At 37.1% G+C, this 27,486-nt stretch overlaps 3 protein-coding genes across 8 annotated transcripts; all 3 read left to right on the top strand.

Annotated features, from left to right (window-relative positions):
- The first annotated feature begins 216 nt into the window (after positions 1-216).
- Positions 217-7,526, top strand: LOC137959102 (ubiquitin carboxyl-terminal hydrolase 23-like). 3 transcript variants are annotated; one of them, XM_068806402.1, is made up of 11 exons: positions 217-641; positions 1,156-1,270; positions 2,650-2,760; positions 2,858-3,030; positions 4,367-4,693; positions 4,770-4,895; positions 5,041-5,544; positions 5,659-5,787; positions 6,058-6,700; positions 6,832-6,925; positions 7,184-7,526. In XM_068806402.1, the coding sequence occupies exons 1-11, from the start codon at positions 336-338 to the stop codon at positions 7,329-7,331; spliced, it is 2,676 nt and encodes an 891-aa protein (XP_068662503.1). In that variant the 5' UTR covers positions 217-335; the 3' UTR covers positions 7,332-7,526. The 3 variants fall into 3 exon arrangements, with proteins under 3 accessions (XP_068662503.1, XP_068662504.1, XP_068662505.1); XM_068806404.1 differs by lacking the exon at positions 1,156-1,270 and having other exon boundaries at positions 593-641; XM_068806403.1 differs by lacking the exons at positions 1,156-1,270; positions 2,650-2,760; positions 2,858-3,030.
- Positions 7,527-10,714: 3,188 nt separating this feature from the next.
- LOC137959244 (folylpolyglutamate synthase) lies at positions 10,715-24,016 on the top strand. Of its 4 annotated transcripts, none has more exons than XM_068806626.1 (17): positions 10,715-10,934; positions 12,718-13,052; positions 13,564-13,765; positions 13,927-13,992; positions 14,558-14,667; positions 14,817-14,877; positions 15,048-15,131; positions 15,436-15,492; positions 15,967-16,027; positions 16,325-16,371; positions 17,440-17,517; positions 18,531-18,686; positions 18,852-19,178; positions 21,018-21,096; positions 22,697-22,849; positions 23,223-23,419; positions 23,818-24,016. In XM_068806626.1, the coding sequence occupies exons 3-17, from the start codon at positions 13,604-13,606 to the stop codon at positions 23,875-23,877; spliced, it is 1,698 nt and encodes a 565-aa protein (XP_068662727.1). In that variant the 5' UTR covers positions 10,715-10,934; positions 12,718-13,052; positions 13,564-13,603; the 3' UTR covers positions 23,878-24,016. The 4 variants fall into 4 exon arrangements, with proteins under 4 accessions (XP_068662727.1, XP_068662725.1, XP_068662726.1 ...); XM_068806624.1 differs by having other exon boundaries at positions 10,715-10,951; XM_068806625.1 differs by lacking the exon at positions 12,718-13,052.
- Positions 24,017-25,381: 1,365 nt separating this feature from the next.
- Positions 25,382-27,073, top strand: LOC137960266 (protein JINGUBANG). Its single transcript, XM_068807829.1, has one exon. It carries the CDS (start codon positions 25,582-25,584, stop codon positions 26,785-26,787), a length of 1,206 nt encoding a protein of 401 aa, XP_068663930.1. The 5' UTR covers positions 25,382-25,581; the 3' UTR covers positions 26,788-27,073.
- The last annotated feature ends 413 nt before the right edge of the window (positions 27,074-27,486 follow it).

The following is a 27,486-nucleotide window of genomic DNA, read 5'->3' as shown; positions in this document are numbered from 1 at the left end:
TTACGAAAACACAGTTCCTCGAGCCCCTTTTCAGAAGATTCCACAAATGGCAAAACACAGCAGGTAAGCCAAAATGTTGGAGTGGAGCACTCCGCGGTGTCCATCAATGCTGCCTCGCTGTGGCTGAGTTCACTCCCTGGACTTTCCTCGCGTATCCAAACTCTAAAGCGCAGGGTATAGGGTTTTTGGACTCAAGAGAGAGGGTATATGCGTAAATTGCCTTCTTCCCTTTTGGTGAGAGAGAGCTACTGCGGCGCTCCGAGTCTCTCATCCATCCCGCAAGCTTTCTCAATGCCCATCTAGAAAATTTTAATCTGTATGCGCTTTGAGTGGCAATGGCGGATAGCATGATTTTATCGTCGGAGTTCCGGAAACCTGAAAACGGGTTATCTGTTGATTCTGCTAAGGACCCACTTTTCCAGAGAAAGATTGAATTTCATATTGCGAGGAAGCAGTTCAATCCGTATAATAGTGCCAGTGGTGATTTTCGTCTTGAAACGCTGAATCCTAACGTCGATCCACAGAGACCCTATTCGAGCACAGCCGGTGGCTCGTCAGGAAAGAAATCTGAGGGTGGCACGGAAGCATTGGAGCATGGGTTAGACCTGGATTTTAGTTTTGGAATGACGGTTCGGAGAATTGTGAGTGGCTTTTGATTTTTCTTTGAGTTGCCTCATCTGCTTGTTGCTACTCGTTAGGGTTTTTGAGTGTTCTTATATGCATGGATGTTATGGGCTTTTTGCGTTATTCCGCATAGTCTGAGTGCTATCTGGGCGCATTTGTATTTTCTTTGCTTTTTATATATTGATTTTTATACTATGCTTTTTTTCTATGAAAAGAAGGAATAAGAATAGGGTGAGCTGCGTAATTTTTTGTATTTTATCATTCTTGTGATTCTAATTTTTCGACTGTTCCTTGTACTGGTCTTCAGGTTTGATGATATTCGGTACTTTTTCTGGCGTTTTATGTGTCGTAGTTTGTCATGAATTTGCGCCACTACTTTTTGGATGTAAATTTTCGTGTGACAAACTTCTCAAAAGAAACAATTTTTGTGTGGTCGATGGAGTAGTTTCTCCATGTTTTTTTTTTACTCAAGTCGTTTAAATATTTTCCTTTTTCCTTTACTAAATAGAGGGTCAGTTGGATCTCTAACAGGGTGCTGGTCTAGCAAATCTGGGCAATACTTGTTTTCTCAATTCGGTTCTCCAATGCCTGACTTATACGGAGCCTTTTGCGGCTTATTTGCAAAGTGGGAAGCATAAATCTTCTTGTGAGTCTTTATATTATTGTGATTTTAGTATATTTACTTTAGCAGCTGTACTTTTGATTCTGATAGCAAAAAAGGAAAAAAAATAGGTTAGAGCCAGTGAAATATCTGTTCTTATGGAATGAGATTTTTTTTATGGCTCCATAGGATTCTATTAATCGAATTTTTGTTAATTGTGTTGATTTTGATAGCAATAGTCTAATAAGCTGTTTAGATTGCTATACCTTTTGAATATATTAACTTGGCTGATGCAAACATATGTTGGTTTAAACAATATTTTTTGAATGTTTTTTTTTTTTTCATACAATGTTTTAAACCAAACTCTGCTGCACTCTGTACTTATAGAAAGGTCAGCATATGATTAGTTTGTCATTCTGGTGTTGGAATTCCAATTTTTTCCTTGAAAAAAATCAGGATGTTTAGTTTGTCTGTGGTACTTGTTTCACTGATGTGCTTTTTCACATGTTCCACCAAAGAAGTTTATTCCTTTTGATCTGGGGTTGGGCATCTTAAATTTCCCAGACACTGCCCAGTTTAGAATCCAAGAGGTATAGTTATTTAGAAAGGGGCAGTTCTGTCTCATCCAATGAAAATCCGCAGACACCCGCCCCTAATTTTATCACTGATACACCTAATCTGATATAAATATATTTTTTTGGACTGATTTATCTCCTGGTAGTCTTGGGGCGCTTATTGAAAGCTAGTGCTTGTTATTGATTACAATGTCCATGAACGTCATTGGATACCTTTTTTTTTTTTAAATAGTGCTGAGTTATATTAAAGGCTCAAACGAGCAAAATTACAAGGAGGGGGAGCCGACCCAAACAATGAGAGATTGCCGGGAGGTTCTAAATTTAGCTAGCCTATTAGCCACAGAATTGGCTGACCTAGGAATGTGGAAGATACAATATCTGTAACAGAAGAAGTACACCTTGTTATCATGCCATGACAAGCACTGAAGTTAATATCTGTTGTTCGCCAATGATCATTAAATAAAAGATGCTCAATAATTGATCAGGCCAGTGTTCTGATCACTCCTTTTATCAATGAAAAGACTGGCTAGGTTCCTTTTCCATTGAGGTTGATCAGCTACTGGTAGATTAGAAAACCCTGGTTTGGAATTGCTATCTCTGAGTGGAGCTTTGGCTGTACTTAGGAGAGCTGTGGTTGCTGTTACAAGCTTTCACATTTTCCAACTACTCCTGTCTGGTATTGTAATGTTTTTGCCAAATTTAAATTATTATTAAACTTTAATAAGGAATGAAACTATATGTCCATCTTTAAGTAGAATCTTTCTGTATCTTTTTCCTTTTTTGACTTTCGTTATTTTATTGTGAAATCTTACCAAATTCTCTAATTTTCCATTAATTTGGTTTTTGAAGGTCACACTGCCGGATTTTGTGCCATGTGTGCAATTCAGAATCACGTTAGGAATGCTTTACAATCAACTGGGAAGATCGTATCACCATCTCATCTTGTTAAGAACCTGCGATGTATCCTTTTGGTATTGTTTGGTTGTAAATTGTCTTCTATTCCATGATTACGAGTAGATTTCGTTGAGTTAAAAGTCAGACTTAACTTCATTGTTAGGTATATCTCGTAATTTTCGCAATTCCAGGCAGGAGGATGCGCATGAATACATGGTTAACTTACTTGAATCCATGCACAAATGCTGCTTACCGTATGGGGTGTCAAGTGGGTCACCAACTGCTTTTGAGAAAAGCCTGGTTCACAAGCTTTTTGGTGGTAGTCTCAGAAGTCAGGTAGAAATCGAAAAGTCTCAAAAAGTAAAAGTGAACAAATACTTTCGAGTCATTTCCACTCATATTTCCAGTAATTTGCTCTTGTTTATGGTTGAGCAATTTGGGAACCTTAGATCCCATACTTACAATAGGGATCATCATTTCATTATCTGAACAAGTTTGTATATCAGCAAAACAGGATAATGATTGTTGGTTAAGCAGTTTACTTTTGTTAAGTGTTAGGAAAACTATAAATTCTTTCTTCGTTTTTTGGATTTAGATATCTTTTTTTGTGCTTAAAGTTGGGTCCAAGTCATTCCTAACATGACTGGCTGAAGTTAGGAAGTTTTTTCCCAATTAATAACCATACGGCTTTTCTTAACATTTTTCTATGTAGAATATTCCCATTAATACTCTCCTTCAGATCCAGGCTTACACAAACAAATAATAGGTGTGAGACTTGTACAATACAAACAGGGTGCAAACTGGACCAAACAAGTTGACGTCTTGCTCTGATACAATGTTAAAGTTGGGAATAGTCCATCCCAAAATGACTAGATGATGTTTGGTGATGTTTCCCAACTAATAACCATATAACTCGTTGTAATACTTATCTGTGGGACTATTCCCACTAACACTTCTAAATCTAGTATGACATTCTTGAGGAAAATCTTATGGAGCCAGGCCATCAATTGTGGGAAGTCCTTGTTAAGCACCAATTTGTCCTTGCTAAAATAAAATAACTGTTTTAAAGGAAAAGGATTTCATGAATGAAATGATAGATAGGGATGGAGCTCTCCCGGATTAAGCATGACTTTCAGCACGGTGCAGGATTCTTATCGATCTCAATTTTGATGATGATTTTTTATTTTTTTGGCTAATGACTCATGTCCAGCTAATGCAGAATCGAATTTTTAATGTCTTTTATTTAGCACACTCTGAGCTGAGACTATGGCAAAAACCTTTTCAGTTATGATTTCTTCTTTATAAGGCAGTTATGTAAAAGATAAATTTTTTAAAAAGTAATACAAAAAGAAGTGCCCATGAATTTACTTTTGATTCTCTTCTGCTAGAAGTCATTAAAGAGTTTGTTGAATGCCTTTTATGAAATGCTGAACTTAAATTCATCAGGGTCTGGGGATTTGTCATTTGATATGGACTTAAGCGGAAGTGGTGCTCAAACTTGCTGTATAGACAATTAGAAATCTTCTTGAGGGTGGATTCGTGATTAATAGTGTATCAACTTTGAAATTGAGTGACATTTTTGTTGTGCTTAAATAATAAAGAAAAAATCTCAAGTGTATTAATTTGTGGAAGTTTCATTAAATATTTTTTGCATCATTCAATTTTGATGCAGGTGAAATGCATGCAATGCTCTTATTCTTCCAACAAATTTGATCCATTCTTGGACTTGAGCTTGGAAATCATGAAAGCAGATTCTTTGCGCAAAGCACTTGCCCATTTTACTGCCGTGGAACAGCTAGATGGTGGAGAGAAGCAATATCAATGTCAACACTGCAAGGAGAAAGTTCGGGCCCTCAAGCAGCTTACTGTTCATAAAGCGCCTATGATACTCACCATTCATCTAAAGCGATTTGGGTCTCACAATCCTGGACACAAAATTGATAAGAAAATAGAATTTGCACCTTACCTGGACTTGAAACCTTTTGTTAGTGATCCTCATGTGAGTGTGGATTCATTCTGAGGTTTGTGTTTGTTTTAGCATTCTAGCCTTTTGTTTTAATTATGTCAATTTGCAGGAAGGTGATTATAAATACCATCTATATGGTGTTCTGGTTCATGCGGGCTGGAGTACACATTCTGGGCATTATTATTGTTTTGTTTGCACATCAAGTGGACTGTGGTACTCTCTTGATGATAATCGGGTAGGCTGGCTTTTGCTGTCACACATGTGGACCTGCATAGTGTAGAGATACATAGCTTAGAGAATAAGATATCGCTCTCATGTCTATGGAACTTTTTCTCTTGTTGTTATGGTCTTTTATCAACATACTTTGCCTGGAACTCCAGGTCGTCCAAGTTAGTGAGAAGAGGGTGTTGGAGCAGCAGGCATATATGCTTTTTTATACTCGAGATAGGAGAAATCCTGCCCCTAAAAAAACAAATCTTGATGTTGCTCGCAGCGGAAATCTGGCCCCGTCTGCCACATTGAACAAATCTGTCTTGAACTACAAAGAAGAGATTCAGAATGGCCAGATGGAAAGAAAAGTAACTGTTCCTGACTTATTTAACGAGCTAACGTCAGCTTCTCATGGCCAGTCTACATCAACTGTAGAAACTCCCAGAAATGACTCTTTGACTAAGGAAGCTGTGCTCCAATCTAATGGGCATGCCATCGAAGAATCGGCTCCATTTGGGAGCCCAATGGTGAACAAGCCTGTGAAGGATGTACCAGCGAAAGAGCCTTTGTTGCCAAACCCCACAGTGAAGGATAGAACTTTTCAAAATGGGAGTTTGAAGATTGATGTTACTCAAACAAGTGTCTCCAATGGGTTTCTTAAACCCACTCTTGAGGTAACTAATACATTTAAACTTCAGCACCTATACTGCAGGCTCTAGTTGCTTCAGCTGGCAAGCATACAGGTCCTTAACTGAGCTTCATTCTCATTCCCCATTTAATTCTTCCAGAAAGGTGGGAGAGTTGTGAATGAGAGGGGGCAGATTAACCTCTCTTGCGTGGGGATCAATTGGCCGAAATCAAATGCAAATGGCACTGCAAATGGATCTATCCAGAGGGGAGCAGAAGATCATGGACAGGTACTAGGTTTCATTTTGGACATAGATGTTCTCTCTTTTTCAGGGTTTAACATTTCCTTTTGAATATGCATATTATTTCTTCTTGTATCTGGGTGGCAAGGAGCCTGCGCCCCAATGTTTAGGTTTCAATGATACCACATCTGTTCTTAAGAAATTCTTTTTGCAAGTTTCTGAAATTTGCTAAAAACAGTTCCTGAGGTAAATGTCTGTTGATACATTTCAGTATCCACATCTCACTTTGGGTGTGCTTTCTGTTTCTTGCACTTCCAGAATGGTATCAGTCCATCATTCGAGAAGGCTGGAGCTGATTGCAAGCCTCTGGTTATTCCATCTGTAGAACGTTTGAAGCAACCAGAGGATGCGGTTGCTTCTGTTTCAAACAATTATGTTGTTGTGGGGGATGCAAAGAGGAATCACAGGCATAAGAAACTGTTGAAACTCCCTGTAGTAGCAAGTTTACGTGTGGGTCCAAAACGGCTTTTTCTTGCATCCTTGAGTTTACGGAAAAAGAAGAAGCATAAGCGAAGCAAACAAAAGATTTCAGATTTCAAGAATGATAGTAAAAAGGGCTTAAGTGAAGATTTCACTCCAAATGATCAGGAGACTTCTACATCAGCTAGGAGAGGTGAGGTCAATGAACTGGGCTGCACTATCTCGTCGAAGAAGCGAAAGAAGTGCAGACAGTCAAATCATGTGAAAAATAAGATTGGTGGTTCTATAGCTATTAAAGAGGGTAGTGTCAGGGACGAGGATGATCTCCCTGGTGCTGTGCTTGCAAGTGATGCATCTTCAGCAAAGAGACAGCAGCCTGCAGTAAAAGAGTCTGATGGAAGAGCAGGTGCTGAAGAGAATAGAAGATCTGTTCAAATTGGTTTAATGAGTATGCTTATGAGGGGTCTGCAGGAAGCAACTGGTGGGTTTTATAGTACTAGTTACGTTTCCTCTCCTGTTTCTTTTTATATTTAACACCTTTATACTGGAAGACATGGTTACCATGTTGGCACTGAGAAGCTAGCTATATGACATATTACTTGCTCTATGCAGTTGCACAATGGGATGATGCTGAACCAGTATCGTGTGAGATGAATGGATTGGAGATGCCACATAAAAGCAGCATTGGTTATGTAGCGGATGAGTGGTATGGAAATCTTTTTCATTTGTAAATCCATATATAACCTGTCTACCTATATTGATTAAAGTAAAATGGTCTGTAGGGAGAATATTAAAAGGATTAATTTTTAAAACAAACTATTAGTGAGGAAATCGTAAGCGGAGATTATAAGCAACTGTCTTTAGAATCTTAGGGTTTGCGTGCCAGGTTTTAGAGCATCGTCTTGCATGCTGCAAATAAGCACAGAAGCTTTTGCATTAGTTTAAAGTGAAAGATGTTTTGCAGGGATGAAGAATATGACCAGGGAAAGAGGAAGAAAGTAAGGAATTTCAAAAAGCTATTTGACGGACAGAACCCATTCCAGGAAGTGGCAGAGAATCGAACAGTACTAAAGAAGATGAAAATGGCAGGGAACCAACCTTTCAGGATATAAGGTGCAAAGCAATACAGTGTAGTAGTTGTCTGTTTGTGTCATACATCGTTGGTGCCGTCCTCTAATTTGGGGACACCTTCGCAGGCAGTATGCAAAATTTTGTCTGGGATCTGAGAAAGAGAGTTGGAACCATCTCTTACTTATGTTGGTAATTATTTTAGGAGTTGTGAACCTTTCTGCTAAGTTTAATGAAATCGTCCCACTTCTACGTCTGTATATCGCCTGCGGTTTTTCCTTTTATTTTTTAATCTCAGTGAACTGTTAAATATAGAATCATCTAATTTGGTATTTAAGATTAACAAAACTCTGGCAAAATTCTGAATTAATTTTATATGAAGTTTCGACAACAATCTTCCTTGCATGTATGGGTGGAAATTTAGGGGTGGCTTTGAACCGAGTTCGGTTCGATTCGTTATCTATCGAGTTCGAACACAGAAATCGGCTCGTTTACCTTAACGAGCCGAGCTCGACTGAAGCCAGGTTTGGTTCGTCGGCTCGCGAGTCGGCTCGAGGTGAGTTGGATCGGTATTGGGATCGGGAGCGGTAGTGCTTGCGGGATCGAGAGTGAGGGGGGGAAAATTTTTTCCTCCCTCGTCACCACCGAGCCCCTCCCGTCGGCTATTGTTGTCGCCTCTACTGCCGTCGCAGCTCTTCGTCGGCCGTCTCTACCGCCGTCGCAGCTACTCGCCGGCCGCCACTGTGGCCATCCGTTCGATTTATTCTTCTCCTCGCCGTCGCCTCTGTTTCCGTCGTAGCCGTCATCCCCGACGACAGGTCCTCCCCGGCGCCGTAACCCCCTTTCCTCCGCGTCGTCTCGACAGAAACCCATAACCTAAGTTCAGGGGAGAAATAATCTCCCCCCTCCCCCGCGCGAAGATGATCTCGCACATGCGAGATCATAAAGTAAAAAAAAAAAAAACTTTTCCACTCAAAAAAATTAAAAAAAAATTTATAGAAATAAGTTTCTATAAACTATTAGTGTCTCGTGTTTTTTTAAACATTTTTCTAATTGAAATTTTTTATTAAAAATCATATAATTTTCCAAATAAGATTTTCGTACCAAGATAGGGTAGAAAACTGTATAAATTTTTTTTGAATAAATACTTAACAGTTGATGCTGTAATACTTTTAGCATGAAGCAATTTTCATTGCAATTTTGTGTTTGATATTTTATTTAATTAAAAATTTATCGATAAGTATAATAATATATTAGATTGATTATTAATTTTTATTTATTTCCCTAGAAGAAGCAATAAAGGTCCATTTAACTTTCCTAAGAAAATTTAAAATATTTCTTGTAATTTTCTAATAAGTCACTAATAGTAATAAAATTTTATTTAAAGGTTTTTTGGGGAATATGTATCATAGGAAAAATATTTTTAGTTTTTCCTAGAATATAAATTTTCATCTAGGGACACTAAGGAGGCCATAATAAATTATGGCCAGATTCAAAAATTACAAAACAAGCTAGACAACAATTGGAGTAAAAAAAAATAATATTGGTACATTTTAATCCATTATTTAAATTTAATTCTGAACCTCTCTTATCATTATATTTTTTTAAAATGTATGCATAATTTTATATATAATTTATTCAAAGCCACCCCTACGTGCGAGATCATAAACAAAGAAAAAAAAAAACTCTTCCTCCTTTCCTCATGGCTCTTAAATAAATTGAAAAAATAAATACATTTCTAGAGACTATTAGTGTTTTTTTAATAAATATTGAAAAAACATTTTTAGTAGAAATATAGGGACCATTAGTACCTCATGTTTTTTCAAAATATTTTTTTAATTAAAATTTTTTAAAAAAAATCATATAATTTTCTAAGTAAAATTTTCTTGCCAAGATGGGTTAGAAAACCATATAGAAAAAATTTGAATAAGTATTTGACAGTTGATGATATAATACTTTGAGCATGAGGCAATTTTCATAGCAATTTTGTGTTTGACATTTTATGTGATTAAAAATTTATCAATAAGTATAATAATATATTAGATTAATTATTAATTTTTATTTATTTCCTTAGAAAAGGCAATAAGAGGTTCGTTTAACTTACCTAAGAAAATTTAAAATATTTCTTGTAATTTTCTAGTAAGTCTCAAATAGTAATAGGATTTTATTTAAAGGATTTATAGTTTTTATTTGGGTGATTGTAAATTGATAGTGATGTTTAATTTAATTTTGTTGTGTTTGATTATTGTATGGAGTTTATTTATAATGTTATGCAGTGTATGGAGTGTTTAGACTATTTTATAGAGTGTATAAACAATTTCATGGAGTGTTTATGGAATGTATAGACAATTTTATGGAGTGTTTATGCCGATAATATGGTCATGTCGAATTTTATATAGGTATTATATATATAGATTATGCTTAATTTTAAGTAGAGGTTATGCCCAATTTTATACATATATTATATATATAGGTTATGCCTAATTTTATGTAAAATATATGCATAATTTTATATACATTTTATTCGATATATATTTTTTGAAAAGTTTTAAATGTATGTTGAGGCTCGAGTTCGTTGGACTCGAGCTCAATAACAATTTTAGGCTTGAGATAAGGCTCGGCTTGAAGCTAAGCTCGAAATATTTAAATCAAGCTCAGCTTAAAGATACGCAGGTTTGGGCTCGACTCGGCTCGGTGCCACGTTGGACTCGAGCTCAATAACAATTTTAGGCTTGAGATAAGGCTCGGCTTGAAGCTAAGCTCGAAATATTTAAATCAAGCTCAGCTTAAAGATACGCAGGTTTGGGCTCGACTCGGCTCGGTGCCACCCCTAGGTGGAATGTGTCCTATGGGGGATTACGAAGTTTAAAGTTTAAATTAGTAAAAGTTTCGTCCGCTTTGACCATAAATCAAATTGAATTTATTTGATTGTTTTAAAAGTTAATAAAATAAAGATATAAAATAATTCTAATGGCAAAATGTAAATAGATGTTTTGGGTCAGATTTAAAGGCAGGTAAGGAAAAACCTTTCAGCCCAATATCTAAACAAGCCACTCCACCAAAATTGGTATCGAATCGAATTGGTTTGCGAATAATTTGAGGTTGGATCGGACCGGTTCGATTCCATCAATCTCAATCACGAACCCAAATTTGAACTCTGGGCTTCGGTACCCCATGTTTCGCACCTTCAGGGATGGAAAAATATCTCAGCCCAAATATCTCAATTGGCCACTCTACCGAAACCGGTATCGAAACGAATTGGTTTGTGAATAATTGCGGTCGGATCGATCAATCCCAATCTCGAACCAAATTTGAATTCTGGGCTGCTTTCGTTTTTCGTTTCACGAGCCGAACTGGACCAAATTACGGTTCGGTAACTTAGATGCCGTGGGTCTTCACTCTTCACTCTTCAGCAGAGAAAGGGACGGAAAAATCGTCGCTCTCGCCTCTCGGTCTCTCCTCCTCCCCCGTCCACTCTTCACGACTCCACTTATCTCGTCTTATCTCGTCTTCTCTAACAAATCGAGAAATTCTCGGACTCTGCCTGGGGGGATGCCCTAGCCCTATTTTTTCAACAACCTCTTCAATCAACCCGTTTTCGCCGACATTTGCTGTTGCCGACTGGAAAAGGGAAATTCCTCGTCAAGGTTCGGTTTTGTGAGAGGTTCGATTTTCTTATTTTTTGTTTATTTTGTTCTAATTATGAATCTATTGTTTTGTAAAATATTCGGTTTCCGTTTATTTTGTTCTACTTATGAATCTAGGATTCGATTTTGAGAGTAATTGTTCGGTTTTGGTTTTTCCTTTTCTGTTTCTTTTCTTCTTTACTGTTTTGCGTTACGGAAATGTAAAATATACAACTGTTCTGAGAATAATAAAGTTATAGAGAGCTCACCTCATGCATAGTGGCATCTATCGTCGTAAGCATCCACCCACATTCATGTCCATGGTGTGTTTATAGTGCATTTCTTTTGCACAGTACTTGCATGAGCGCTGCTTCCTGCCCCTACTGTATACTACTTTCTCTTGAATGAGCGCCCAACCCTATTGCGTGTTGTTGGGCGCTTGTGGATGTCATGCCTTGTAGCTGTTTGTTGGTCCTGTAGAAAATACAGTTTCATGACTTGCAGAATTGACCTGAATTTAGGATTTGGGCGGATGGGGCTAGTGGGCTAGGGAAACTTGCCCCTTGAAATCGTACAAATTCCCTCTTTAAAAAGTCCCAAGTCACCTCTTCGGTCCTAATTGAATTGAAAACCATGTGGAAACTGCAAAAAGTCCAAGTCTGTTGGCTTGATATGTATTTTATGCAAAATTTTAAATATAGGTTGGAGTTCGAACCCGAGCTCAATTCCAATTTTAGGCTCAAGGCTGAACTCAAGTTCGAAGTATTCAGATCAAACCAAACTCGAACATATGCAGGTTCGAGTTTGCCTCGGTTCGATGCCATCACCCTCCCCCCCTCCGTCGTCACCTTAGGTAACTTACTGCATGTCTGTTTTTTTCTTTACTTACATGCCTCGAGGCCCTAAACAAAAAAATTAGGTCGAGTTGGTAATTTTTTTTATGCATGAGACATGCTTAATACAACTTGATACACAGGATGAAGCCGCTAGAGAGTCGAGGTGCCCTGCCCGCTCCTGGAGTGCCAGCATAGACTTCGAAGTCCCATTTTTCTTTCAACTTCCAAATATAACTTCCCGGTGAACCCGAGGGAGACCAAAATCTTTTCATTATATTCAATTGATTAAACCATTAGCTTCATAACTTTCTTTCGCATGCCAAATCGTTAATTTACTGACTACTCCGGAAAAGTCAATAGGCAACAGGCAACCACTCAACGAATATAACCAGTGGTAATAACACAAACCACACCTAGATTCCTTTGTTGGATTTATGTTATCATCAATACTTAGTTGATTTATAGAGGTTCATATTCAGTTCTCGCACAAAAAAAAAAGTCAATCGTAACTGATTCATCGAATTCATGAACGTAAACACATCCAGATGCCATTTCAAGAGGAGCCGCACATGCGAAAAAGAGATAAGCTTAGAGAATAATGAGTAAAACAGGAATAATAAGTGACAAACAACTGAACACATAGGCGCTTCCCTCCTTATAACCTTACGCTAAGGAATGAGAGAAAGCCGGGATAAGGGGAAAGCTCATCAGCGGCTTAGGTTACACACCAAAATCTCCATTCTGGTTCACTTGTTCAATACATTGACCAAGTATTTGTCACTTTCTATTCTTGTTTTACTCATTATTCTTTGAACTGATCTCTTTTTTGCATGCGTGGCTCCTCCTTGAAACAACATCTGGATGTGTTTACGTTCATGAATTCATTGAATTAGTTATGACTGACATATATATATATATATATATATATATATATATATATATATATATATATATATATTTGTGCGCAGGAACTGAATATGAACCTTGATACATCAGCTGAAGTATTGATGATTACGCAAGTCTAACAAAGGAATCTAGGGGTCGTTTGTGCTATTTGCACTGGTTATATTCATTGAGCAATTGCTTGTTGACTCTTTCCTTAATAGTAGTCAGCAAATTAACGGTTTGGCATGCGAAATAAAGTTATGAAGTTGATGGTTTAATCAGTTGAATATAGTGAAAAGATTTTGGTCTCCCTTGGGGGTTCACTGGGAAGTTGTATTTGGGAGTTGAAAGAAGAATGGGCCATCTAAGTAAGTGCTGAGAGCAGTGCTCAACAAGTAGGTGCCAAAAGCTGCTCTTGGTGAGGAGATAAATCTTTTTAATTTTTGAGTAAATGTGTTTAATTTTGTGTTTGCATAACTTAAAAAGAGTACTCAATGCTGCTAGTGTATGGTTACACTAGGAACTGATCTATGAGAGGGAAAAAAGTTAAAAAGCATGTACTGGAAATTGACTTCTTTCTTATTACTCCGTTCAGCTTCACCCATTGCTTCTCTAGGTTAATTTTTTCAACTGTTTCCACCATATACATTTAAAAAAAAAAACTGTTTCCACCATATTCTAAATCGTATGCTTACTAAATGCTTGTTTATCTCTAGTTTCCTATACAAATGTTGCAAGTAATTTTTTTTGAAAAATAACGTTTAAGGTCCTTGAGGTAGGAGACCTCTCTACAATGTGGCAGTAAGAATCCTTTGCTGTTGGTGGAATAACTGCAGTGTTTGCTGATATTGAGTGTGGGTTGGAGAGTGGTTTGTGTGTGTTAGCTGCATAGAACAGATAAAATTGGATATTTTCTTTGTATTTTGCAGAGTAACCGCATTATAAAGCTGCATCTGCAATTTGTGAGGAATGGGAAGTGCTGGAGCCTTTCAAGAATCTTTTCATGACATGCCACTTTCTTCATCATATGAAGTTGCTATGCAAGCACTTTCATCCCTCATTAGTCGTCGTAAACGAGGAGAAGGGCCAAAAGATGCAACAAAGCTTGAACGCATGTATAAGTATATTAAGGTACCAACAAATGTATTACATTCAAATTACATGAATGTGCTTTTGGGATTGATTGATTCTTCTGCATTTGATGTTAACCAGGGAAATGAATGGAAGAAAAAGAAGAGTCTTCTTTATTTTGTTTATTTTCATGCCTAATATTTTGTTTTTTCTTCTAGCAGATATTAGATTTGGAGGAGCACATTTCTGGGCTTAAAATTATCCATGTTGCTGGAACCAAAGGCAAGGTATATCCTATGATTTACATGGATTAGTTGTGCATTAAATGTTTCTCTTTAATTAAGGCAGGTTCCCTTAGTGTCTTCCCTCATAGTTGTGCACAAAGGATCAGTTGGGAACCTTTTCTTCAGTGGTAGAAGAGAATTTTACAAAAAGGTGGTTAATAAAATGTTGAAGTTCATCAACATGAGAAAAAAAATTCTTGCATAGCTTCTTTCCATATTCTTTTCCATTAAATATAAAACACATATATATTTCATCATAAGCATTATAAAAAGCATAAAAATGCTGATGGGATTTTCTTACATAGAATTTCATACTGCATCAATGACAATATTTTGTGTGTTTGGGATTTCTATATGCTTGAACAAATTTTCATTCAAGGTGTTATTTCTGAGAAAAATTGTTTGATAATTTAAGGGGCTTGATATATTGTGTATCTTAGATTTTTAGAAAAAACTCTTATTGGTACGATTAGGACCTAACAAGAAAAAGCAAGCAGCTCAAGCAAAAAAGCAAAATAAAGAGAGAAAAGAAGGATGTGGTCCTTTTCTTACTTAAATCATTTTTCAGGGCTCAACCTGCTCATTTTCTGAAGCCATTTTGCGTGAGTGTGGCTTAAAAACAGGACTATTCACATCACCTCACCTAGTAGATGTGAGAGAAAGATATCGCATTGATGGGTATGTATGCTATAGGCACTGCACTTGTAAAATTCGTTTTTAACACTGTTCACTTGCCATTTCATTGATTGCTTTTGTTGATTTCAACTGTATCTAGTGATGGCTCGGTGTTTTCAGTTTACCTAGTATATATTTTTTTATATGTATAGGTTGGATATCACTCGAGATAAATTTTTGACGTACTTCTGGAATTGTTGGAATCAATTGAAGGTACTTCATTGTATTCTCCTATTTGTGCTTTCTGAAGCTTCAAGGCTTTCTGCACTCTTGTGCAGTGCGAATTAACATTGGAAGAGAAGCTAATCTATATGAAAGTTTGTTAAAATTTTGACAATGTTATCTTTTTTAGAGTGTCTAACATCAGATATTCTGGTTTGCAGGAGAAAGTTACAGAGGATTTGCCAATGCCTCCTCTGTTTCAGTTCCTCACTCTTTTGGCATTTAAAATATTTATATCTGAAAAGGTTTGCTTCAAATTGTGAAGTGAAGCACATACCGTTTCCAACACTTTGTTGAATTTTAACTGGCTTTTATGATGCTGGCTACATGGGCTCTGAATGTATTGCAGGACCTAATATTTGAATGCATGTTCAAATATAATGAGCATATAATCAGTTTTCACCTAAACTTGATCAGACCTTGTACAATTATCCACCACAAAGTTGGATGCTTCAACCACTTGAATCTGTCCTTTATGTTACATAGAGGCATCTATACTTCTTGATGGAATTGATCAATGAAGTACTGTATTTCATTCTCTGGCACTAGGTTGATGTTGCAATTATTGAAGTTGGCTTAGGGGGGCGATTGGATTCCACGAATGTGGTAGTACTTAAACCTTTTCTTTAATTTTTCAAGAAGTTGGATTGGTCCTCTCAAAATGATTAGCTGAATTTAGGAGGCCTTTTTTCCAACTAATAAACACTTGAGCGAATGTGGGACTTCTCTGCCACAAAAACTTCTCTTGCTTTACAACTAAAATGAAATGTGGAGCACTTGTACAATTATAGAATGGCGAGACTTTTTGTAAGTGGGACCAGTCTCGCATTAGTTCAGGTTTTGAAAAATCTTTTAGTTGATAACTGGAAAAAGGGACCTCTAAACTTCGATAGTCATTTTGGGATGGATATGAACCCAACTCTAACACCTTTTAATCACCGAATTTCTATAGATTTGATTTATCTATTTATTTGTAAGTGTTTCTTTCAAAATAATTTTTTAAAACTATAAAATTTTACTTTAATAAAAATATTTTGTAGTCTTTGCCACTCTAGCCCTAACAGCAATATCATTTCCCAGATAAAAGAACCTATTGTCTGTGGCATAGCTTCATTAGGCATGGATCATATGGAGATACTTGGTATGTTCTTTCTCAATAGTCCATTATAACAATGTAATGACTAATTCTGCCCTTTTTCATTAGTTTTTTTTTTATAAAGAAAGAAGGTATTCTTGGTATTAAGGGATTTGCTTCATGGAAATATGAAGTGCCACTAGTTATGAACATGCATACGGAGAGGCTGCTTTTATATTTATTGTCTATTGTGAGCTAGACTCTAGAGACTTTTTTCCTCATGGAAGCAAAGCCGATGCTAAGTTTCTGATGATGAGGTCAGTTGCTTTGAGCTTGACACTGACCATGATATCATATGTGCAGGAAACACCCTTGGAGAAATTACCTCTGAGAAGGCTGGAATTTTTAAGGTATATCTTATCAAGTGAAAAATGCATAAAAAAATAATTTTTTTTTTACAATCCTGAAGGTTGGCTATCAAATGGTTTTACTTGTTAAAAGGTTAAATAGCATTTAAAAACAATGGCATTGCACCTATCTTAACATTCAAAATAAAAAAAGAAAAAAAATGAGATAAGCATAAAAAAATGAAGAAATAGGGGAAAAAATCTGAAATAAGATGTGGAATGTAAGCCATTAAATCACAATTAGATTGTTAATTGAAATTGTGTCCACCTATCTTTGATGAATTTTTGTCCATATTCCTTATCACCATATGTATACTTTTTTTTATATTTTTTTATCTCTGTCAATTTAAGAAAGAAGAAGAGGAGGGGTCAAAGAGAAATAAAGCGTGAGAAAATATGCTAGAATGTGAGAATCAGCTATCTAGTTCTTTTAGTATCAGTTGACCTCCTTTTATGGCCACATGAATTGTTAATTTTGATTATGAAACGAATTGCTAAACACTCAGTAAGAGAGATGATCAGGATTTCTGAAGTTGATTGACTTTTAACTTTCTAAAGAAATACTTATAGCTTGTAAAGGGCTTAAATCTCATATTCGTTAGGTTTGAAAAATACAATTATGAGGGACTTGTAATACATCTTTATCAAAAAAAAAAAAAAACAATTATGAGGGACTTACATTCAAAAGAAAAATTTATACTCAGACTTGGAATAAATTATTAACTAAGGAAATGACATAGAATGAAAACGCTACCAGTCTGACTAGTAACTCTTATCATCTAAAAAACTGTGGAGAATATCAACTTTTAACTATTAACTAATATTCATAACTAGTGGATTGGGCCTTGGCTCAATGGCCATCTGTGGCGTTTTCTATGTGTGACATCTTTGGGTTCAAGTTTCACTGGGGGAAGGGGTGTAGTGTTCTTGTGTATCAACACTAAAAAGACTAAATATTCATAACTGGTGGTCTCTTGATTTTTGCAATTGTTCTATCTCAAGCAATCTTTGTGTGCTGTATTGTATTCGAAGTATTTGCTGATATGGTCTGATCTTTACATCCTCGTGAAGCCCAAAGTTCCTGCATTTACAGTACCCCAGCTACCAGAGGCAATGGATACTCTTAAAGCAGTGGCATCAGAACTGGAGGTAAAAATATGTCTAATTATAAACTGCATCAGAATTGTAAAGGGTTTGAGAATGATAGTTTCTGACATTTTCAAGCTGAACGCACAAATGTCTTTCAGTAGAAAAAATACTCTAAATGAGTTCATGTCCGATATAATTCTGGTTACTTTTAGGAATGCTGAAAGTAAGTAGTTTAAAATGGCAAAGTTAGAATTAATTTGGAACTTGAAATTTATGGTGTTGTTTATTGTTTATCTTCCAGTAGGAGTTCAACAAGTAAAGCCAAGTATTCATTTGCAGACTGCATTACTAAATAACTAGTTCTGCTGATGTGCTTTTCTTTATCCACTTTGTAAAAGCACTTCCAACAAGTAGAGCAAAAAATTTACTTCTGCTAAGTGAATGGTCTAAATTGTTTAAAATTCTTCTTCCATCAGCCATTAACAGGCAGTGTAACTATCCTTTTTTTTTTTTGGATAGCAGACAGAATCACTAAATTCCTCATCATTTACTTTCTTTATTCACTTTATATTAGGAAGCAACGAACTTACTAATAGCACACACAAGAGAACTGGTCTAAAGTGTTCTTCTCTTGGTGATGATTCTTTGATTTATTAGAAACTTAGGGTTGTTTTTTGGGGGTTTTATTTTTAATACAATTACCACCTTTCAAAAAAAATAACATAGGGTTGTTTTATCAAAAAATCAATTTAACCCACTATTTTTGATTTTGCATTAATTGTCTATTGGGTGGATGATCTGGCTGGACTTTCAATCTTTTCATTTATATGGGATATACTTGGAGGGTGTGATGAACATGTTTGACGGATACAGTATGGTTCCTAATAAGCATATTTGAAGCTGTTGTCACATGGTTCCGCTCTAGGCCATCATCTCCTTTTGCTGACAAGCAGAAGCTCAATGCCTTATTACATAATTTTTTATGAAAAAAATTCATTGAACTTCACAGATTATCTTCTTTTTGAACCATCTTGTGATTGATTGACATGATCTTTTACTTGAAACACATGCAGATTCCACTACAGGTAGCTTCACCACTTGATCCAAATAAATTGGGTGGATTAAAGCTTGGTTTGGCTGGTGATCACCAATTTATAAATGCTGGTCTTGCTGTCGCACTTTGCAGATCTTGGCTCCAAACTACTGGACACACCTCCATCTTCAAAAATGTAGATTCTTGTGCACCAACATTACTTTTTCGCACTTTGTTTTATTATTAGTATTACTGTTATTAATATTACTACTATATTTATTATTATCATTATTGTTATTACCCTTGTTACTATTATAAATATATAAAATTCCTCAAGAACTGATCAGAGATCACTAATCAGGCAAACAAGGAAACTGATTTACCAGAGGCATTCCTACGAGGTCTTTCCACTGCAATTCTGTCAGGCAGAGCTCAAGTTATGTATGACACACGGGTCAAATCTTGCAAGTCTTCTGAAGAGAAAGAACTTTCATCGGGTGATCTAGTGTTTTACTTGGACGGGGCTCATAGTCCAGAAAGCATGGAAGTTTGTGCTCGTTGGTTTGTCAATGCTGCAAAGGAAGACAGCAGATCTTTAAACGAAGGAAAAAAGGAAGAACTTCAGAAATTTGGTGGCATTTGTCTTGGCAATGAGAACTATGATCGGTCTAGGAAAGTTTCAAAGCAGGTGATGTTTTTACCTTGTTTAATAATTTGTGTGGTATGATCCACTGCAAAACATATTGTTTAAATTTGATACTGCATTATGATGACTATGAACCAATTAATACTTGCAATTTTGTGGAAGAAAGGGGGTTTTAAGGATTTCAAGTGTCTGTCCAAAAGGAGTGGTGATATACGGCTGGCAGATGGAACAAGGGTGAACTATCTAAGGTGAAATCTGATGGATTGTGCTGGATGATTCACCCGCTGTAGTCTATGTTGCCCTGTCCTGTGGTCAACTTGAATCTTAAGATATCCTTTTTCGTAGAGCTTATGACTGTTTGAGAGGTGACATAGGCTTTCTTCACTATAACTATGGACAAGACATGGAGCCTGAAATAATATGTCCAGCTCACAAAGCTAAATTTGTCTTAGAAATTCTCATCATGTGCATAACTGGTTGTAATTCAGTGGAAGCTTTGAGAGAAAAAACAGTGGACTTGATTTATATGTGGACACTTAGGAAGTTATAGGATTTTTTGCAATCTGAGAAAACTTCTGTTTAAAATGTTAAGGATTGTGAAATGAAAATAAAATTATGCACCTACAATTATCATAAAATCTGTGTTTGGGTAACAATGGAACCAAAAAGCATGTCTGAAATTTTATTATCATTTACGAGAAATTTTTTAACATTCATTCTGCCCAAACCATTAAAAAGGAGTAACACCACCAGAATTCTAGTTTCATGAAAAAAGAAACTGCATTACTAGATCTCATTGAATATTTATCTAATAGTATATAATCATATGCCATTGTAAATGCTCCATATGGTACTTAAAACACTTTTATATTCCTGTGCTTTAACTGTTCTTTCTTTGTAATTGTGGTATATATTAAAAATGACAAACTTAGGTATAGTCTGAACTATTTTATCTGGGGCACTCGGTGGAACTATAAAAGTACATGCTGAGGAGGTCATGCAAGACAAGTCAAATAAACTCCTTTTAAGATATTTTTATTTGAATATTGATGACTCACCATTCTTAAGAAAAGGTTGCATATGCAAACACAACCTTCACAAGGCCATTGAGCCAAAATGTCAATCCTTGAAAGCTAACTCCTCAATTTGATAAATTTGGCTCTTCTAAAAATCAATTTTGGCAACACCATCACTAGTAACAAAACAGCAAGTGTTTTTTTGAACAATGAAACTGGCTTTAAAACAGAAACCACAATTGAATGTTGTTAAGACATCAACCCAGGCCTTTGATAAATCAGGCAAAAACTGATCACAAGGCCAAACCTTTTTATTTAATCTACTGCTACAGCCATATCTGGATGTAGAGCATACATAGAGTACCATAAGTCACATTTAGATCGTAACTGGGGTGCCTATCCAACTGTATAATTTGCTGTGAATCTCTAGAGTAGTAATATTTAGATTGATTGTTTTTGGAGTGATCATCCAACTGTACATTTTACTGCAAAGTCTACGGTTTTAAGGATGCCATTCTAGTGATTGTGGCAGTCTGATGAGGGCATTGTATAGGTCATAAGCCAGAATCTGTTTTTGTTGTTTCGGCAGAGTAGCTGTTTTAGAATCTGCAGATCAAAGGTTTTTATTTTTTATTTTTCTATTTTTGTTTTTTTAGAAAAAAAGTGTATGCTTTGTTAGTGTTTATATAGTGAAATTCAAATTAAGTGGTCTTAAACTGTGTTTTCACTTGCTGTGCATTTCATATAATACAAAAATTCGTAATGCATTTCTCCTTGTTTTGAACCTTCAGTATGTTTGGTACATCTAATGGGGTTTTTTATTTTTATATTTAATTGGGTTCTTGGTGGTTCTTTCATGTTGCAGATTCTTTTGTTCAACTGCATGGATGTGAGAGATCCACAGCTTCTGCTTCCACAACTTTTCAACACATGTGCCTCATCTGGTATTGGTTCTTACCGAGCTCATTGATGTCCTCCTCCTATTATTTTAAATTGCTCTCTCTCATTTGAAAATGATATACACATACTAGTTTGGATGCCATTTCTAAAAACAAAAACTTGTGGTAACATTTGCTCTATCTAGATGTATTTAAATTATGATTTTGGATTGCCCAATCGCACTGGATTTTTACTAGCAGACATTCATGATTGTGAATACATATCATCAGTAGCACTTACGCTTAGATGGCCGCTGCCTCAGCCATTGGTTCTTCTCTGTATTGATGAGCTCATTTGCAACATCCTCTCTACTTTTTTATCCAAATGTTAAAAGGAACCTTTGGCTTGAGTATGTGTAAAATCGTTGCTTTGATTAGGCTAGTCTTCCTCTAGGATATGAAGCATCATCACTGGCTTTACGATTTTAAACATATGGAAGTTGCTACTTTCGATACCTTCTCCCCTTGAAATTGCAGAAGAGCCATTTAATAGTGGCCGAACCTGAACAAAGTAGAAAAGGAATATTTCGTTCTGTGAAGAACATTCTTTGCCCTGTGATTCAAAACACATTTGTGCGGGGTGAAGCATTTTCTCATTCTTTTTTTTCTTGAAAGTAATAACGTTATTCATTTTCTTTTCTAGATACTAGGTGCAAATGTTGGAGAGAATTGATTCTGTGATTGGTTTCCGAAAAGTAAACTAGTAGCAATAACTGATGCATATGACTTCACCAATAACTGGATCACCCAACTTATACCATTGGTTACATCTATCAATTTAGTGATGGCAATGGGGTGGGAAGAGGATGCCCTGAATGCAGTCAGGGCAGGGATGAGCTTCAGCTATGGGTTTGAAGCAGGAGCAAGTAGACTTTTAAACCCATTGCTGTGTGGAATTGTATGCAGCAAATTTTCCTGAACCTTCTCTGCTACTATTCCTGCCTAGGATTCTAGTACTATTTGAGCCCTCTGGATGTAATGAACAACGGGACAAGCCAGCATATGGGATTAGTCAATTACCCTCAAAAGTTTTAACCTTTTTTTTTTCTTTTTTTTAAAGCACGGGCAAAGCATAATTTGAGTTGAAGTTTTTGCGATAATCAGAGAGCGATTTTTGGAGAGAATAAAGGCTCCCACAAGGTGGGGATGTATACATGTTTTTGTCTCTCCATTTACAAAATGAGCTGTAGCAAGTGAATATGGATATATGCCATCAAATGAATTATGCTGGGCATTTTCCACTTAGGCTTACCTATCACTGACTACCTGGCTTCTCTTAGCCAAGGTATACATCATCGCTGTATCATATATCTGTCCACCAATCCTCCAATTATAGCTTTAACTTGTATCTATAAATCTGTATGACTGAAGTGGGAATTATTGTTTCTGAAAGATCAAGAAGAATGTGGATGTTGCTACATTTGGCTGTTCCTTATTTGGCAGTTTTTGGGAATGAAAAAAACCGCAAAAGAATACCTTGAATATAATGAACCATAATCACTTTGATGTTTGTTTGAAATAGCGCAGTTTACATTCTCTATACCAATAATGTGTGCTTGGGACTATTGGTTTACATGTTGCAGCTGTTCAATAATTTTGTATGCAGGTGTCAACTTCTCAAAAGCCCTTTTTGTCCCAAGCTTGTCATCGTATCATAAGGTCGACTCCCCCACATCAGCTGTAGCTTCTGATACTAGGAAGGACCTTTCATGGCAATACTCCATCCAACGGACTTGGGAAAAAATAATCCATGGAAAAGGTAATAATTTTTTCAAAAAACCTTCAATTATCTTCTAATCTGTGTGGAATATTTAGACTATACTTCATCATGCATTTGGGCCAATATTATTTTTCTCGAGATAACTTTCTTAAAAAGCTTCAATTCTCTTTGAATCTTTCTAATGGAAGATTTGAATGATACTTTATGAAGTGTTTGGGGTCAGTGATATTTCTCTAAAGATAATATCTTCTCCTCCTGAAAATTCATCTGATCTAAGGGACAGGGATTTGATACTTATGTCGGCGAAGTATATTATGTGGAACGGCATCCTTTTTATGGGATAACTATACTCCCAATCAAAACTCTTGAGTTTTAGCCTAACCACTTACCTCTTCTTGATGTCTTTTTTCAGATCTTATTGCTGAAGAAAGCTCCAAGTTAAACAGCTCAGAGACCATGCCCACGTTTGGCTTTGTTCATGATGATTCTTCTCTGAAATGCAATCCTCAGTGTAAACAGTTTGCTTGTAGTGCAGTTCTTCCTTCATTGCCATTAACAATCAAATGGTTAAGAGATTGTGTGATGGAGAACCCTTCTGTTAGGCTGCAGGTAAAAACCTTTTCTATTTTAAGTTGTAAAAGGTCTTGAAAACTTTGTTTTCTGTTTAATGCTCACAATTGTCAGCATGTCGAAAATATTTATGCATCGGAATCGGCAGTCAAATCCTTCTGAAGAACAGGTTTTCTAATATGAATTAGTTGATTAGGTGCCTTCCTCTCGGTTCGGTGAAAGTCTCACTGTGGTCCTATCAGGCCTCAGAATAGGACTTAATATCATCCCTCTAAAATCTTAATTGTTTTGTATTTATGTCCAGCATTAAAGTTCCAACCTCTATGAAACACGGTTCTTTTTATAGTGCAAATATTGGGACTGGACTAGACAAATGACATGACTAAGATTTCCTTGCTTGAGAAATCCTGCTCATATAAATCAATTTGAATCTATAGGTTCTTGTGACTGGATCCTTGCATTTAGTTGGAGACGTATTGAAGCTCTTGAAAAGGTGATGATTTTCCAGCATCAATTTGTTGTAATTTTTTCTAGTTTCGTCTACATTGTTTGAAGGCCTTATTGATTGTCATCCAATGTATTGATGACCTAAATAAGTAGGTTTCTATTTGCAATGCTAGCACATGGTTGTAATCCTATTCAAAGTGTCTTACATTTTTGTAAACTATTGTTTGTCTTGGATAAATTTGTCATGGTTAAAGGGATGAGGCTCTCAAGTGAGCTGGGTGGTTCGTGGGTTCATTTTATTTTTCTACATGCAAAGTTAGAATTTGCTGCCTGAATAAAATAAGAGGTCCATCCCTGTCGACCAATTCGAATGCAGAAGGAACGAAGAGAATCTCAGGAATAGTAGAACTGGCAGGCTGACTGGCTCAATTGCAGAACGAAAGACAGAAGAGAAAAGACTCCCCACGTTCCCTCCCGTGTACACTCAATTGTTCGCCTTCTTGCCCAAGAGCATAGTTTGTCGATGCTTTCACACTGTGTGGCACATAAATGCGGCGAAACTTCAAGTATTTAATAGCTGGCCATAGTTTATTCAAACTCAATTAAGCATTTCAATTCAGTGCTTCAATTAATGACCTGATTAATTATATCATATGCGTAACCTGCCAGGCTGCAACAACTGTAGGTCCACTGTAGCTCCATTGATTTCCTGCCTTTCAAGACTTCTCTGCGCCTTTAAACCTTATAAAATATATAGCATTGGTAAAGCTTTTCACCACACAGCAGTTTCTGTATTTATTATTGCTTGCGGTGTGAAAAATAAGTCTTCCTTGGAGCGTGGAGGAGCGTCATGTCCATTATACGGTTTCAGGAAGCTGCCGATCAACTTTTTTGCCGTTTATTTAAATGGATAGAGGGTTGAGGACAGTGTGAAGAGAAAGCAAATAGTTTCAAACAATTAAGATTGAGAAATTGAAGAGTATTAATAGATTATTGCAAAAGAATGTTGGATGTTTTGCAGGGTACTAGAACAGGAATTTCCTGCAATAAGCAGGTACCTCTCTCTTTGTACTCTTTACCATTTTGTTTCTCTTTCCCCTCTCCAGTTTTTCTCAGCCTTAAGAGGCATTAGACAATGGCAGTAGTTGAATTCCTGAGATTTCCATAGTAGGCATAACTAGAGGACCTTAGAGCTATTTATTCATGTTGGCTTCACTTACATGAACAGCTCTGGTTCTGTCTCATGCAGAGACGATCTTAAATGGAATTTGTACTGTTAGACGCCTGAAGATCAGGTTAATAGGATTATTTCCGAGGGCTTCATCAATGAGCTTCGTTAAGAGTTCGGACACCAAATGGCCATTCTGTCTTTATGTAAAAGATTCCAAGAAGGACTCATTTCGGTGATGCTAGTTTAATAAAAGAAGTGACTTTGCAGCCTACTCCACACAAAAAGTCCCAATTTTTCAAAGTAGCCGTTGGCCGGCCCCTATTTAAATATATAAAAGAGAACTCCGTAACAGCAAGACATCCTTTTGTTCCTCTTTTGATGAATACAGTGCACCGGTCTTCTTTCTTCTTCTTCACAATTATATTACACACCTGTCCTCCTCGGCAACGGCCATCTCTCTCTCCTCTCTGTGAATCTTCTCACCTGTTTCAGGTTTAGGTTGAACAACCCACGGCTCCAAGTCCCTCCATTCTATCCGTTCTGCCAAAGGGCTCAGAGTCAGCTTTGAAATACACTTCCCAGTATGGTGTTCTGCAAACATTCTCCTGCTCTAGAGCCCACGCTCTTGGTTCCACTGCTGTCGAATCCCATGAGCGGCATCGACTCAGACGACAGCCCCACGTCGCCCGGAAGCCTCTCCGGTGATGGCAGAGAGAGCTGTGCCATGACACCCGTTTCCGGTGCCCACCGGTCTCTGGCTGTCCTCTCCGGCCACGTGGGATCAGTCTCCTGCTTGGCCCTCTGCGGGGAGTTCGTGTTGAGTGCTTCTCAGGGTAAGGATATTATAGTGTGGCAGCAGCCTGATTTGCGACAATTTGCAAAATTTGGGCAAGGAGAAGGGTCGGTGAAGGCCCTGGTGACCACTGGAAACAAGGTCTTCACAGCCCACCAAGACAGCCGGATTAGAGTCTGGAAGGTTTCAAGGAGCTCGGAGAACATATTTCGTCTTATAGCCACGTTGCCGACAACCAAGGATTACTTGGGTAAGTTCATGAAGCAGAGTAATTATGTGCAAACTCGGCGAAACCATCGGAGATTGTGGATCGAGCACGCTGATAGCATTTCCTGTTTGGCAGTCTGTAATGGGGTCATCTACTCCGGATCATGGGACAAGACCCTCAAGGTGTGGAGGATTTCTGACCTCAGATGCCTGGAATCCATTAAAGCTCACGACGACGCAATCAATGGTCTAGCAGCTCACAAGGGAGCCGTCTACTCTGCATCAGCAGATGGGAAGATTAAAGTGTGGGTAAAGAGTGGTGAGGCGACACATTGCCTGAAGGGAATCTTGAAGGGCCACAAGGATGTTGCAATGAATTCAGTGGTTGTGTGTGAGGATGGGAAAATGGTTTATGGGGGAGGTTCTGATGGGTGTTTGATGGGGTGGGAAGGGGACTCCAGTCTTGAGAAATGGAAATTGGTTTGTGATGTGAGAGCACATCCAATGGCTGTCTTGTGTCTCTGCTTGGTTGGGGAGTTTATCTGCAGCGGCTCAGCCGATAAGAGTATTAGAATATGGAGAAGAGAGACTAGCGGTGGGTTTTCAAGAGTTGGCATCTTGAGAGGCCACCTAGGGCCAGTGAAGTGTCTGCAAGCCTCTCCTAACAGCGTGGGAGGTGGATTCTTGCTCTATAGTGGGGGTCTTGATAGGAGCTTGAGGGTGTGGTGGGTTCACAAAGAGAACTACACACAGGGAACAGAGAAGCATACCAAGCTATGTTATAACTAGAAGAGATTCATTTCCAGGTTATTCTACAGTTTATTCATTTGGGTGAGTCCGGATTTTTTTGTGCTGTATTCTTTTTTGTCGAGTGTTTTGTAACCTTTACAGAATCTGCGATTGGGTAACCACTGCAGATTATAGGAGTCGGGTGGGAATTTTCACATGTAAAGATACAGAAGGGAAGAAAATTGCAAGAAAAACAAAATTTCTTGTGGTGTTGTTATACAGGATCTGTACTCTGAGGTTGTTGTACTGAAATGGCATTGTTCTATTTTTTTTCAGTAACGATATTCTTTTGCTCCACATTTCGTAAGTGTTCTACAATCCGAATATTTTGAGAGAATTTCTTTTAGTTGTATCGATGGACAGTATAGCAATGCTTAATGTAACAAGAGGCACAATCCATCGTTCCTCCCTCTTCTTTCACTTGCATGCTAACAGCCCAAAACTAATTAGGATTTAGGACTGTGGAACTTGTGGAAAGATTGATTAGAACTGGATGAATTTTTGGGTCCAGTTCAACGGATTAAATCAGCAGGAGCGTTTTGTTTGTTTTAAGGTAAATTGAGGTAATAATCCACACATTCTTCCAGGGCAACCATAATAGAACACTAATTCATCCTCTTCTTAAAAAACCTAAAATCCCCTTTTGGGATTTTCTAAATCAGAATTGAAGGACCCTCAGGATAAAGATTTGCAAAACAA

This window comes from Aristolochia californica, unplaced genomic scaffold (assembly GCF_029961685.1).
Source record: "Aristolochia californica isolate CCGP_79_NKW_82.1479 unplaced genomic scaffold, dmAriCali1.0.hap1 SCAF_3, whole genome shotgun sequence".
Classification (NCBI taxonomy): Eukaryota; Viridiplantae; Streptophyta; class Magnoliopsida; order Piperales; family Aristolochiaceae; genus Aristolochia; species Aristolochia californica.
The sequence above is the reverse complement of the archived record's forward strand: the minus strand, read 5'-3'. Positions and strand labels throughout refer to the sequence as shown.